General features: G+C 63.9%; 2 protein-coding genes across 2 annotated transcripts in view; both read left to right on the forward strand.

Moving 5' to 3' along the window:
* Positions 1-739: 739 nt before the first annotated feature.
* Positions 740-12,631, forward strand: part of LOC311173945 (angiotensin-converting enzyme-like) — a gene marked incomplete at both ends in the record, with an annotated part of 33,539 nt that continues 21,647 nt past the window's right edge. Inside the window, 16 exons of the mRNA XM_084238030.1 lie at positions 740-1,000; positions 1,714-1,881; positions 2,451-2,544; positions 3,219-3,362; positions 3,818-4,009; positions 4,398-4,495; positions 4,817-4,989; positions 5,272-5,495; positions 5,796-5,940; positions 6,237-6,335; positions 6,609-6,731; positions 7,077-7,288; positions 7,927-8,063; positions 8,788-8,946; positions 9,234-9,321; positions 10,964-11,107. Coding sequence (XP_084094156.1) covers positions 740-1,000; positions 1,714-1,881; positions 2,451-2,544; positions 3,219-3,362; positions 3,818-4,009; positions 4,398-4,495; positions 4,817-4,989; positions 5,272-5,495; positions 5,796-5,940; positions 6,237-6,335; positions 6,609-6,731; positions 7,077-7,288; positions 7,927-8,063; positions 8,788-8,946; positions 9,234-9,321; positions 10,964-11,107 — 2,461 coding nt within the window. The remainder of the gene's footprint in view (positions 1,001-1,713; positions 1,882-2,450; positions 2,545-3,218; positions 3,363-3,817; positions 4,010-4,397; positions 4,496-4,816; positions 4,990-5,271; positions 5,496-5,795; positions 5,941-6,236; positions 6,336-6,608; positions 6,732-7,076; positions 7,289-7,926; positions 8,064-8,787; positions 8,947-9,233; positions 9,322-10,963; positions 11,108-12,631) is intronic.
* Positions 11,317-12,631, forward strand: part of LOC311172718 (angiotensin-converting enzyme-like) — a gene marked incomplete at both ends in the record, with an annotated part of 7,115 nt that continues 5,800 nt past the window's right edge. Inside the window, one exon of the mRNA XM_084236247.1 lies at positions 11,317-11,467. Coding sequence (XP_084092373.1) covers positions 11,317-11,467 — 151 coding nt within the window. The remainder of the gene's footprint in view (positions 11,468-12,631) is intronic.

The raw sequence follows: 12,631 nt of genomic DNA on the forward strand, positions 1-12,631 counted from the left end.
CTGCTTCTGCGTGACGCATGGACAGCTTGGGTTCCCCGTGGCAAGGGGGCAGTAGTGCCAGCGAGCCTGTCCTCCGCGGACCCCTCCCCAGCACAGCCCCCCTCCTGGCAGCTCCCACCCAGTCCCAAGGTGCGCCCGGGCCCGCAGCATCTCCGCAGCACCCCCAGCACCTCCCGCAGGCGCCGGCCAAGCCCAAACTCTCCCCCACCGGCGCAGGCCACACCCCCTGCCCCCAAGGCCTCGCGAAGACGCCGGGCGGGTGACGGGTCTGTAACCCCCGCTGCTCGGGCGGCGCGGCCGGCGGCTCTCGCGCCGCGTCCCTCGGAGCCCGGGAGGGAGGCCTGGGCTGCAGCGGGAGAGCGAGCGCCCGAGGCGGCGGGGCTGCGCCGGGGCTGCGCGCGGGCGAGGCGCGGGCGCGGCGGGCGGGCTTAGGTGTGGAGCCGAGTGCCGGGTCCCTCGGCCTGGGGCGCGGGCGGGGGCGGGAGACGGTCCCCCTTTCTAGCGTCCTCGGCCAGAGGCTGACCAAGCCCCCCTCGCCTCCCTCGCGCTGCCCTGGGCGGGCCGGGAAGCCTCGGTCCCCGCCCCGCTGCGCCCGGCCAGGCCCGCGCGGCCCGGGGACTTTGGAGCCGGAGGAAGCGCGGCGGGGGGCGGGGGGGCTGGGGGGTGTGTCGGGAGGCGGCGGCCGCGGGGTTTATAATCCGCAGGGCGGGCGCGCGCGGGAGGGACAGCGCCGCGCGCCATGGGGACCGCGAGCGGCCGCCGGGGGCCGGGGCCGGGGCCGCTGCTGCTGCCGCTGCTGCTGGCGCTGCTGCTGCGCCCGCCGCCCGCCGCCCCGCAGCTCCACCCCGACCTGCTGCCCGGGAACTTCTCCGGCGACGAGGCCGGCGCGCTGCTCTTCGCCGACAGCTACAACCGCAGCGCCGAGCGGGTGCTGTTCCTGAGCACCGCGGCCAGCTGGGCGCACGACACCAACATCACCGCCGAGAACGCGCGGCGCCAGGTGGGCGCGGGGGGGCGCGGCCCGCCGGCCAATCGCAGCCGCGGCCGGCGCCGGGGGGCGGGCAGGGCCGCCGCGCGCCCCCCGCCCCGCCCCGGAGCCGCCCCCCGCCGCGCGCCCCCCGCCCCGCGCCGGAGCCGCCCCCCGCCGCGCGCCCCCCGCCCCGCGCCGGAGCCGCCCCCCCCGCGCGCCCCCCGCCCCGCCCCCCCCGCGCGCCCCCCGCCCCGCGCCAGAGCCGCCCCCCGCCCCGCGCCGCGGAGCTGCCCGCAGCCGCCGGGACGGTGCCCCGCGAGGCCGGCTCCCCGGGCCGAGTCCCCGCGTGCCTGCGCCCGGGGGCGACTCTGGGCCCGCGGGGGCCTCACGGGGACCACCCTAAGGAGAGGCGGGAGGTTGGAGACTCTGGAAGTCGGGGTGCCGGGGGAGCAGGAGCTCAGGGGCATCCCGCAGCCAGCCCAGGGGGAGGTCGTGACCGAACTTGCCCGTTGGGTCACTTGGGTCACCGCTCTGCCGCCTGCTCACCCTCTTCTCCCTCTGCCTCCCTTTCGGCCCCGGGTTCTTCTCCGTGCGCCCGCAGAGCCCCCCAGTTCCTGGCCCCAGAAGCAGGGGGCACGGAGAGCTGCCTCCTGCCCCAGCCTCCGGGCGCCCTTGGGCTTCCTCCCCTGACCCCAGAGCCAGAGCCTCCCCTATATCCCTCCCGTGCCCTCTGGTGCCCGCAGGAGGAGGCCGCGCTGCTCAGCCAGGAGTTCTCCGAGGCCTGGGGCAAGAAGGCCAAGGTGCTGTACGACGGCGTCTGGGAGAACTTCAGCGACCCCACGCTGCGCAGGATCATCAGTGGGGTGCGCATCCTGGGCCCTGCCAACCTGGACATGAGCAAGCGGCAGCAGGTGGGCCCTGGGCCTGAGGGGTGGAGGCGGCGGTGCCACACTGGGGTTGGGGTGGGGAGGGGGGACCCCGCCATCTGCATTGCCCTGGCTGTGGGGGAAGCGGGAGGGAGCATAGATTGGCTCCTGAAGCGCGGCTTTCCCCCCGGAGATGGCCTCCAAGACGCCACTTTGTATTAAAGCAAGTGTGGTGGGCGGAGCAGAAAGCAAAATGCAAGAGGGAACAGGGATTTTTCAAAATTTCTCCATTGGCCAGTTTAGTTTCTGGGCTTCCTTAGCAAGACTGAGGAGGCCGCCAGAGAGGCTGAGCGGGATTTGCCCTGGTTGCAAGGTGGCAGCCCAGCGGGGACTGGAACCTGCCTCCAGCCCCCACCCCGGAATCTCAGGATACCTGTTCCGCTGTTCCGCCACCGTAGGCTGCCGCCCCTGGACAGGGAATTAGTGATCAGAAGTGACCCGCATACCAGCGGGTGACCGTGCCCAAGCCACAGCCCCTCCCTGGGCTTCCTAGCAGAGGGGGTGACCAGCTCGGGGCGTTCATCGCTGACATGCTGTCCACGCTTTCTCCCCAGTACAACTCTCTGCTAAGCAACATGAACAGAATCTACTCCACGGCCAAGGTCTGCTTCCCCAACAAGACTGCCCCCTGCTGGTCCCTGGACCCAGGTACGCCCTGCGGCTGCTGTCTCTCCTGGGGCTTCCGCCCCTCCCCATCACCTGCTGCACTCAGGGCGGTGGGTTCATATGGCGGGAGGAGTCAGTGGAGAGAGTGGGAAAAGCCCAAGTCATCGACCTCCACCTGGCCTGTGAGATGCCCCCATGTCCCTGCTTCTCCGGAATCTCCAACCTCCAGCCCCTCCCCCCACCCAACAGGTGCCTTGACCATCACTCCTGGCTGCCTGGTTTTCTCTTCTGTGGTCCTCACACCCTCTCTCCCCTTACAAGCCCTCCACGGGACTAATACCCCTTGTGGCTTTTGTTCACGCGTCCTCCTCTCCCCCCCACCCCCCCCCCACTACCCATCAGGCCACCTTGAGATCACGCACTCCATGCAGTGGCCCAAAAAGGGTCTCACTGGGTTTCGACGCTGGATGCCCAATTTGTGCCACCCATCCTAGGTCATCATTTCCCTGGGTACAAGGGCCCTACCTGGGCACCTACTTTTTATAGCTCCCAGCCCTCTCCTCGCCAGCTTGTAGGTTCCTCTTTGGGGAGGCGAGGGGACTATCCTATGTTGAGAAGCTAGTGGGGCTGGGGAGGACCAGAGTGGGGACTCTGGTGAAGGCCACTGCCGACTCTGATGCAGAATGTCCTGCCTGTCCCTGCGCCCTGTGTCTCAGACCTTACCCACATCCTGACTTCCTCACGAAGCTACGCCCGGCAGCTGTTCGCCTGGGAAGGGTGGCATAATGCTGTGGGGGTCCCGCTGAAACCGCTGTATGAGCAATTCACTGCCCTCAGCAACGAGGCTTACAGGAGTGACAGTAAGTGTGCCCTTCCCCAGCTGGCAAGGTCTTTCCCAGCCAGTCTCTCCCCGAGGCCAGCAGAGCTGCTGTTCCTATGGCGCCATACACTAGCCAAGGCCCTATGGCTTGGGGCGGGGGGGGGGGGGGGCGGGATACAGGGCGGGCCTGGGCTGGAGCCCCATGCGCCTTCCCCAGGCTGCTGTCCTGCCTGCACATCGCCCCGCCATCCCCACCCCAGCGCTCCTCCCTGCCCGGGTGCTCAGCTTTGCCTCTCGTGCTTTCTGGGATCTATTTGGCTGGATTTGGAGCACCCCCTACTTAGGAAATTACAGAGCTGTAACCCCCCCAGCCATGCTGTCCAGTCAGCTGGTGGCTACGTGGGTCCCAAGCCATAAGAACAGCCACAGGGTGGTGAGGAGATGAGGTGCCAGAGCCTTGGGCCTGAGCTGCACCCCACCCCCACCCCCCACCAGACTTCACAGACACAGGGGCCTACTGGCGCTCCTGGTATGAGTCACCCACCTTTGTGGAGGACCTGGAGCGTATCTACAAACAATTAGAGCCCCTCTACCTGAACCTCCACGCCTATGTCCGCCGGGCGCTGCACCGCCGCTACGGGGACAGATACATCAACCTCAGGGGACCGATCCCTGCTCACCTACTGGGTAAGAACCTGGCCTCGCTGCACGCAGGGATGGTCCCTGGGTCTCACGTGTCAGAGCACCGTGCCGCTCCCTTCTGCACGCACGAGCGCTAGGAGCACACCAAAGACCTCGGCCCCAGCAGGGGAGGAATAATCATCCTAGGTTATCCCCTAGGGAGCAAGTCTCAGGACCGGAAGGCAGGGACTCCCCAGCTGTCAGAAAGGACCCCAGCATCATCGCCTGGCTAATTGTTGGCTTCCACTAGCCCTGAGCTCGGAGCACAGAGGAGTGTGGGTGGGCCCCTGGGTGAGATTCCTGGCCTCAGGCAGCCAACCAGGGGCTGCCCTAGAGTGCCCCCTGGATGCCTTGGGGCCCAGGACGCTGCCTGGACCTGCCCTCCTCTGTCTAGGGGACATGTGGGCTCAGAGCTGGGAAAATATCTACGACATGGTGGTGCCGTTCCCGGACAAGCCCAATCTCGACGTCACCAGCACCATGGTGCAGAAGGTCAGTCCGAGGTCAGGCCAGGGTGGGGATAATGAGAGGAAGTCAGACCTGGGGAGAGACCAGGAATGGGCCACAGGGGCCAGCTGGGTCCTGGCGTGTGGGGCAGAGGTCAATTGGAGGCTCTGTCCTCAGTGAGGTCCCCACCCCTCCCTCCAGGTCCCTTTGTTTATCCCAGGTAGTACATAGGGACCCTGCCTTTGAGAAGGGGGCCCCAGAGCAGAGACACCCTCCCTGGCAGGAAGCTGACCCCAGACCTACCCCCCAAGGACAACCACACTGGGCTCTGACCCCTAAAATGCCCCCTCCCCACCCTGCCACCAGGGCTGGAATGCGACAACCATGTTCCTGGTGGCCGAGCAGTTCTTCACCTCCCTGGGGCTCGAGCCCATGCCTCCTGAGTTTTGGGCAGAGTCCATGCTGGAGAAACCCAAAGACGGCCGCGAGGTGGTGTGCCACGCCTCCGCCTGGGACTTCTACAACAGGAAAGACTTCAGGTCTGCACATGTGCCAGGAGGCCCTGGTTCCAGGAAGGGCGGCAGCTGGGCACGGAGAAACCGGTTCCCGGCGTCCTCTCCCCCAGGCCCCACACCTGGGTCTGTTCCAGGCCTGCCACAGGCCGCCTTCCCTGGGCAGCTCTAACAGGCCATCAGCTCTGTAACTGGGGGTAGGGGAGAAGGCCCCAGGATAGTCTGGGAAAGGTCAAAGGTCATTTATGCCTCCCCCTGCGCTGGCACCTGCCCTGCTCTGTCTGTCACGCTCACCCTCTCCCCTCCCAGGATCAAGCAGTGCACGCGGGTCACTATGGACCAGCTCGCCACGGTGCACCACGAGATGGGCCACGTGCAGTACTACCTGCAGTACAAGGACCAGCCGGTGTCCCTGCGGCAGGGCGCCAACCCTGGCTTCCACGAGGCCATCGGGGACGTGCTGGCGCTCTCCGTGTCCACTCCCGCGCATCTGCACAAAATTGGCCTGCTGGACCGCGTCACCAATGACCATGGTATGCAGGTGTGGAGAGGACCTACTCCCCCCCACAGCAGGACCCCGCTGCTCAGATCTGCCCTTCTGGTTTCTGCCTCATTGCCCCCCAGTCAGGCAGACTTGGGGATCCCCTGGAGCTTCACAGCCCACGGAGTCTCAACTCAGTGCTTCCTGAGGGTTCGCTCTCCCAAGGCCAGCCTTCCCTTCTCTGCATCAGTCCAGCCTCGCCACCCCACCCCCGACCCCCCCATAGCCCCACCCTGTCCTAGCTGGATCCCTTCTCACTCCAGCGCTCCCTTCTCATCTCATTTCCCAACAGAAAGCGACATCAACTTCTTGTTAAAGATGGCCCTGGAAAAAATTGCCTTCCTGCCCTTTGGCTACTTGGTGGACCAGTGGCGCTGGGGGGTCTTTAGTGAGAGTACCCCCCCTTCCCGCTACAACTTTGACTGGTGGTATCTCCGGTGAGCAAAGAGGGATCAGGAAGGGCCGAACCCCAGGTGGCGCTGCCCACCCTCCTAGGCCACCAGGAGCAGCGGTGTTTCACCTCCTCCCCGGCGGTCTCTGCACCCTCCCTCCACCCACAGTACTTTTTTCCTGCCTCAAACTCCCTCCTCCAAGAATTCTCCCCAATGTGCCAGGATGAGGGAGGGAGGGATGCCCAGGGTAGACATGCCTGCTTCACAGCCTGTTCCGCGAAAGTGAAGTCAGCCTGTGTGTGACCCTCAGGTGCTAAGACAATTTCACCCCCCTCTTCTAGAACCAGGTATCAGGGGATCTGCCCTCCGGTTGCCCGAAACGAAACCCACTTTGATGCTGGAGCTAAGTTCCATGTCCCAAACGTGACACCGTACATCAGGTACCCTTGCCCTCTGCCTCCCCGCTCCCCGTGTTTTCATACCTTTAGTCCCCTCCTCGGATTCTGTGACGACAGCTCCCCACGCCCTTCACTCTTCTGAACCCCCCGCCCGCCGTCTCCCACGCCAAGCCTGGAATTCAAGCGGCTTCGGGCCAGGCTCGGTTATCCCCTCTTCCAGGCAGCCCCTGGTCTGGCCTCTGCCCTGTGAGAGGCTGAATGATTCTGGGCAAGGGTGCCCCCTCTGTCCCCCTAACACCCTCCCTGTGCCTACAGGTACTTTGTGAGTTTCGTCCTGCAGTTCCAGTTCCATCAAGCCCTGTGCAAGGAGGCGGGCCAGACCGGCCCGCTGCATCACTGTGACATCTACGAGTCCACCAAGGCAGGGGCCAAGCTCAAGTATGTGGGGGCAAGGGGAGGGCCCGTGGTGGGGGGATGAAGGGAAAGGCCAGTGCAGGGGGTGTCTGGAAGGCAGCGGGCGACTCTGGGGTCACCACAGCACCGGGTGACGGAGGGCACCATTCTTCCTTCCCCTCCTATTTCGGAGGGAACCTCTGGCTGGAATGGGGCGAGAGAGACTCCGCCACCGCCTTCACAGAGCTCCTAGGCCCTGAAGCCTTGGTGCTGCCGTTCCTGCAGTCCACCGCGGTCAGAAATGGTTGGCGGTGGGACACGCAGGCCAGGGACCGCTAGTGGACACTGGCCTGAGCGCCCTGTGCTCACGGTGCCCACTCTGCCCTACAGGAAGTTGCTGCAGGCGGGGTCCTCGCGGCCCTGGAAGGATACCCTGATGGAGATGATTGGCTCCAGGGACATGGACGCTGAGCCTCTGCTCCACTACTTCCAGCCGCTCACCGAGTGGCTAAAGCAGCAGAACGAGAAGAACGGCGAGGTCCTGGGCTGGCCGGAGTACCAGTGGCAACCCCCGCTGCCCGAAAACTACCCAGAGGGCATTGGTAAAGTCCTGAGTGAGGGTGGGGTGCAGCACTAAGGGGAGTCCTCAATGCGGGCTCTGGACCTGGGCCCCCAGTTCTTGGTTCCTAGTTAGCTCCTCCCAAGTGAGCCCAGCACCCTGCTCTGGAGGGACAGGCACCCACTTAGCTCATAGCAGGCCCTGGAACGGGGATGGGCAAGCCTTTCCCCCAGCATCCTGGGAGGGCGTGCCCAGATCTGAGGCCCTGGGGGCCAGCTGCCGCCACACTGCTCTATGAGGTCACACTACAGGATCCACTCTATTGGCCAAGGAGCCACGGCTGCCGGGCTCTGCTCTCCTGCGGCCATGGGCCACGGTTGGGCTGCCCCAGGATTGCCCAGCCTCTTCCTCCTCCTACTCTGCTGGGGGCACCCGGTGCTGGTTCCCAGCCAGGAGGCCACCCCCCAGGTGACAGTCAACCAGGCAACAGCCAGCCAGGCAACAACCAGCAGCCAGGCAACAACCAGCCAGGCAACAACCAGCAGCCCGAAAACCAAGAGCCCAAGTGGGACCAGCTGGGGTGGGAGGCATGAGGGGGAGGGGAGGCAGGGTCGTGCCCAGCTCCGACCACGCTACAGGCGCGGACAAGGCGACTTACCGTTTCCCTCCACTGTCCCGCAGACCTGGTGACTGACGAGGCTGAAGCCAGCAAGTTCGTGGAGGAGTATGACCAGCGGTCCCAGGGGGTGTGGAACGAATACACCGAGGCCAACTGGAACTACAACACCAACATCACCACAGAGAACGGCGGGATCCTGGTAGGGCCCTGTGTCCGGCGCCCGCGCGCACACACTCCAGTCCTCCAAACCCACGCTGAGCAGACGCTCCCTCCGCCCCTCCCCGGTGGAACTGGTGAAAAATGCATAGTCGATGCCCGTGCTCTTTACTTTCACGAACAATCAGCGTTGTCAGTAAAGGAATGATTTAGCTGCAGGTCAGCGATGCTGGAGTTGGTTCAGTGAGAGGTGAAGTGCCCCTGTCTGCCACCACGGCAAGGGCCGCTCTGCCCTGCGACCCGGGCCCCGCCTGTGCGGCTGGCCGCAGCTTACACCCGGGTGAGCTGCAGAGCCGCCTCCGGCAGCTGTGAGCTGGCCCCTGCTCCTTGGCCTTGTAGGCCAGCTGCTCCGTGCATTTCTCAACAGTCTTGCGAAACTGGTCACCTTGGCCCCACTTAACAGATGGGCCCCTGAGCTCAGACAGGCCAGTACCAGCAGCCTCCCTCCCAACAGCCTGTAAGACGCGAGGGAGTCCCTTCCCTCCCCCTGCAGGGATATGTCCTGCTCCATGGTGGGCATCTGCTGAGGGCATGGGCTGCATCCAGATCATTCTCAGATAGCCCAGGTTGAAGAGGGTTTGACAGGCAAAGCAACAACTTGATAAAACGGCCACCCCTGGTCCCTTTGGCCCTCACCACCACAACCCCTCCTCAGAGGCTTACCAGAGCCCCAGGGCCTCATGACTTGCCTCCCTTTGTGCCTTCAGCTGCAGAAGAACCTTCAGGTCTCCAACCACAGCCTGCACTATGGCACTCGGGCCAAGCAGTTTGATGTGACCCACTTCCAGAACACCACCATGAGGCGGATAATAAAGAAGATTCAGGACATCGAGCGGGCAGCACTCCCTGTCAAGGAGCTGCAGGAGGTGTGTGGCGTGGGGGACGGTGGCAGGGGGTGGAGGACCCAAAGTCAGGAGCTCAGAGGTGCTCAGAGGTGAGGAGCCCAGCACAGGTCTGGCCTTCACGCTGCTGCTGCTGCTGCTCCCTCGGTTTGTCAAGCCGTGGCGTCTGTCCCGCGGACACGCACCTACCTACAAAGTCCCTGATTTCTCCTTTGGGAATGTGCTCCCCCAGGTCACCCCACCCCGTGATGCTGCCCAGGGCAGTGCTTGTAGCCAAGGGGTGTAGCTCATCGCTCTTCTTCCCCCTGCAGTACAACCAGATCCTGATGAACATGGAGACCGCATACAGCACGGCCAGTGTGTGTCACGCCAACAAAACCTGTCTCCAGCTTGAGCCTGGTGAGTGCACCTGGGGAAGGAGGAAGGGGCTCGGGAGGCTGGGGTTGGCGCTGGGTTCGGGGTGCTGCCTGTGCAGGGGGGCCAGGTGCTCCTAACTTCAGGGTCAGCCTGGGAAGCCACTTCCATTCCCATCAGTGGGGCTTCTCTCCCACCACTAAGGCTGGCCCCACTTCATCCTCCACCCTGACCTGCTGCTCTCCCTGGGTCTGTCCACCTGCTCCCTCCAAGCCTCTCTCCAGGACGTGACCTGCGTCCCCTGCGTGCAGCCCAGCGGGGCTTCAAATGTGCCTTTCAAAGGCTGCACGCAGGGAGAGCAGCTATAGGCGCCTCCTCTTCTTAGTCCTCCCTAGATTCCCGCCATGCCCGCCCCGCCTTCTCTGGCCTCCCAGCCTTAGTTCCCCCAGACCCAGGAATTTGGGGCCACAACCTGTAAAGCCCCATGCGCCATCCATATTGTCCCACCTCACTCCCCACCGTGACTTCCTGCTGGAAGGAGCTCCCTGTTCTCCCTGCTCCTTTCGCTCCACTCTCGCTGGTGCTTCGCGCAGCCTCCCCCTTGAAAGAGCTCCCCCTTGACACCCAAGTACCTGCTCCCTGCTGCCTCCTGACCCGGCCTGCCCAGGCTTGGGGAACCAGAGGCATTAACAGTCTTCCTGAGGAATCTCCACCTAGAAACAGTCTCTTCCTGGCCCTCCGCCCGACTCCCACGTTAGAACAATGACAAATAGAAAGGGAAATGGAAAATAAACAGGAGAAACCATGTTCCTGGGCCAGGGTTGGGCCCGCGGGTTGTGTATGTGGGTAGGCACGCAAGCGGGGAGGCCACGTGTGCTCGTGGGGTTTCATTAAAGGGAGTGTGACCTCTGCACCCCCTCAGTCAGCCCTCACTTCGGGGCTGGGCCGTCAGGTCAGTTAAAATGAGAAGCACCTCCAAAAACAGCGCCTGCCTCCTCTGAGGGCAGCTGTGAACGTCTCACAATACATTTTCCTCAAACAGAATTAATTCGAACAGACGCGCTCTGTGCTAAGCAGAGCCCCTCGTAGCGCGTTCCCAAACGGGGAGAGCACCAGCCAAATAACGGGGTGTGGATGGCACTGGATGCTGTCTGCAGCCGTCCCACGCAAGCAGCCAGGGCAGGAAGGGGAGCCTGGCTGGTCTGTGAGGCTCACGCCACCCCCAGCCCACTCGGTGAGGCTGCCTCAGCTCAGGTACCCCGCCAGAGAGGCCCCTCCACAGTCCTCCTGCAGGACACCAGCCAGGCTCTCCAGCTCCCCGGCCTGCTTGGGCGGTTCCTGGCACGTTGGGCCTCCACAGCTGTTCTGTATTTAATCCGTCTTGCGAACGATAGCCCGGACCTGCGGGGTCACCCCTGCTCAGGGGCCTCATGCTCCTGTTGGATTTCCACTGCCCTGTGAGGGCCAGTGTAGATAGGGAAAGTGGCACCCCTTGTTTGGCAAGGCAATGAGGGGGTGAGTGGGAGACTAGAGCAAGAACTTGGGTCTTTTGAGCTCCAAGCCATGTCTCCCAGAGAGGGAGTGAGCAGGGGGTGTCATTCGGCTGAAATTCTGGCTGAGTTCCCCTGAAGAGGGGGTGGGAGGTGAGCCAAGGGCCGGGGTCAAGTCACTCACCCCCTGCCCCCAGAGCTGACACATCTCATGGCCACATCCCGGAACTATGACGACCTGTTATGGGCGTGGAAGGGCTGGCGAGACCAGGCGGGGAAAACCATCCTCCGTCATTTCCCAAAATATGTGGAACTCACCAACAAGGCGGCCCGGCTCAACGGTGAGTCCCTGGGTCTCTGGCCTCAGGGGTCTGGGGGGCCTCCAGAGAGGTCCTCGGAGACCCCAGCCTAGTGAGCAGGGGTTGGGGGCCTGGGGTGTCCCTGGAGTGGGCAGGTGGGGTGCTCGGGGAACGGCAGGCATGGAGGGCCTGGCTGTGTCCCTTGCGCAGGCTACGTGGATGCAGGAGACTCGTGGAGAGCTGTGTACGAGATGCCGTCCCTGGAGGCCGAGCTGGAGCAGCTCTACCAGCAGCTGCAGCCGCTCTACCTGAACCTGCACGCCTACGTGCGCCGGGCCCTGCACCGCCACTATGGGCCCGAGTACATCAACCTGCAGGGCCCCATCCCGGCGCATCTGCTGGGTGAGAGCACACTGGGCCTTGAGGGGGTGAAGACACACCCCAGTACGAGGGGGCCGGGGCTGGCCAGAGGGCGAGGGCAGGCTGGGAAGGGCCCAAAGGTGGCACTTCAGGCTGGGTGTGTGCAAGGAGTCAGGCCTGGAGCCATGCTGGAGTGGGGCGGGCATCTGGGCCACATGGGTGGGGGTGTGGAGGGGTAATCACGAGAAACCCCGTCACCTATCACTGCTTGGGGATCCCTGTTGGGCCATTGGGGCTGGGGGTTACTGTGAGTGGAGACCAGATGGAGCCACAGACCATTTACAAATTCTGGGGGACCCAAGAAACTGGCTCAGCTTTGGATCTAGCTCCTGCTCAGCCTCAGGTCTTCGCCCAAAGACCAGCGCTCCTTGGTCCCTCTTTGGTGAGGCCAAACATGTCAGAGCGGCCCTCAGCTTGGTCACCGAGGAGCACAGACCGGGACTCTGGGGTGCTGGGCCCCCTGCTTTCCTCTCTCCTCCGCTCGCCAGCTCAAGCTCTCCCCCTAACTCACTCGCCTCTAGACGCCAGCTGTTGTCAGCTCTGGCTGACCCTCCTCTGACTATGGAAAAACTCTCCTCCAAACCTACTTCTGCGCCTGTCCTCTCTTTATGAGCACCTTCCTTTGCACCCTGTCCTGGAGAACGAGGTTCTCTTGTTCTAAACCCAGAGGCATCAGCTCCTCCTGAAGGAGACTGGCTGTTGGCACCTGAGTTGTGGACAGGCGCTGCAGACATCGAGCTCAGGGGACCTCACCAGTGACTGGTGGGGCAGCCTGCGCGTCTGCCTTCAAACCCCAGCCCCTGGCCTGAGAGCTGAGGGGGTTGCTTACACCGTCAGTGGTGGCCACTATGCACAGAAGTAAGGACATGAAGCTTGATGTTCACACCCCGCTGCAAGACACCCTGGGCTGTACCCCCAATGGCCAGGGAGGACTGCCTTGACTCTGAAGGCCACTGAGGGCCCCCTGGGAGCCAGGATGGTAAAGACCTTGTAGGCTGGATGTGCCGGCAGAGATAACTGTCAAATGCCTGGCACAGTTTGCAGGGAGTAGGTACTCAAGAGACACTGTTTGGATGTGGGATCTGGAGACTAGGACCTGCTTGGTGGTGCTGAGCCCAAGAGTAACCGCTGTCTCCTCTCTGCCTC

The sequence above is a fragment of the Talpa europaea genome, assembly GCF_964194135.1.
Source record: "Talpa europaea genome assembly, chromosome: 7".
Classification (NCBI taxonomy): Eukaryota; Metazoa; Chordata; class Mammalia; order Eulipotyphla; family Talpidae; genus Talpa; species Talpa europaea.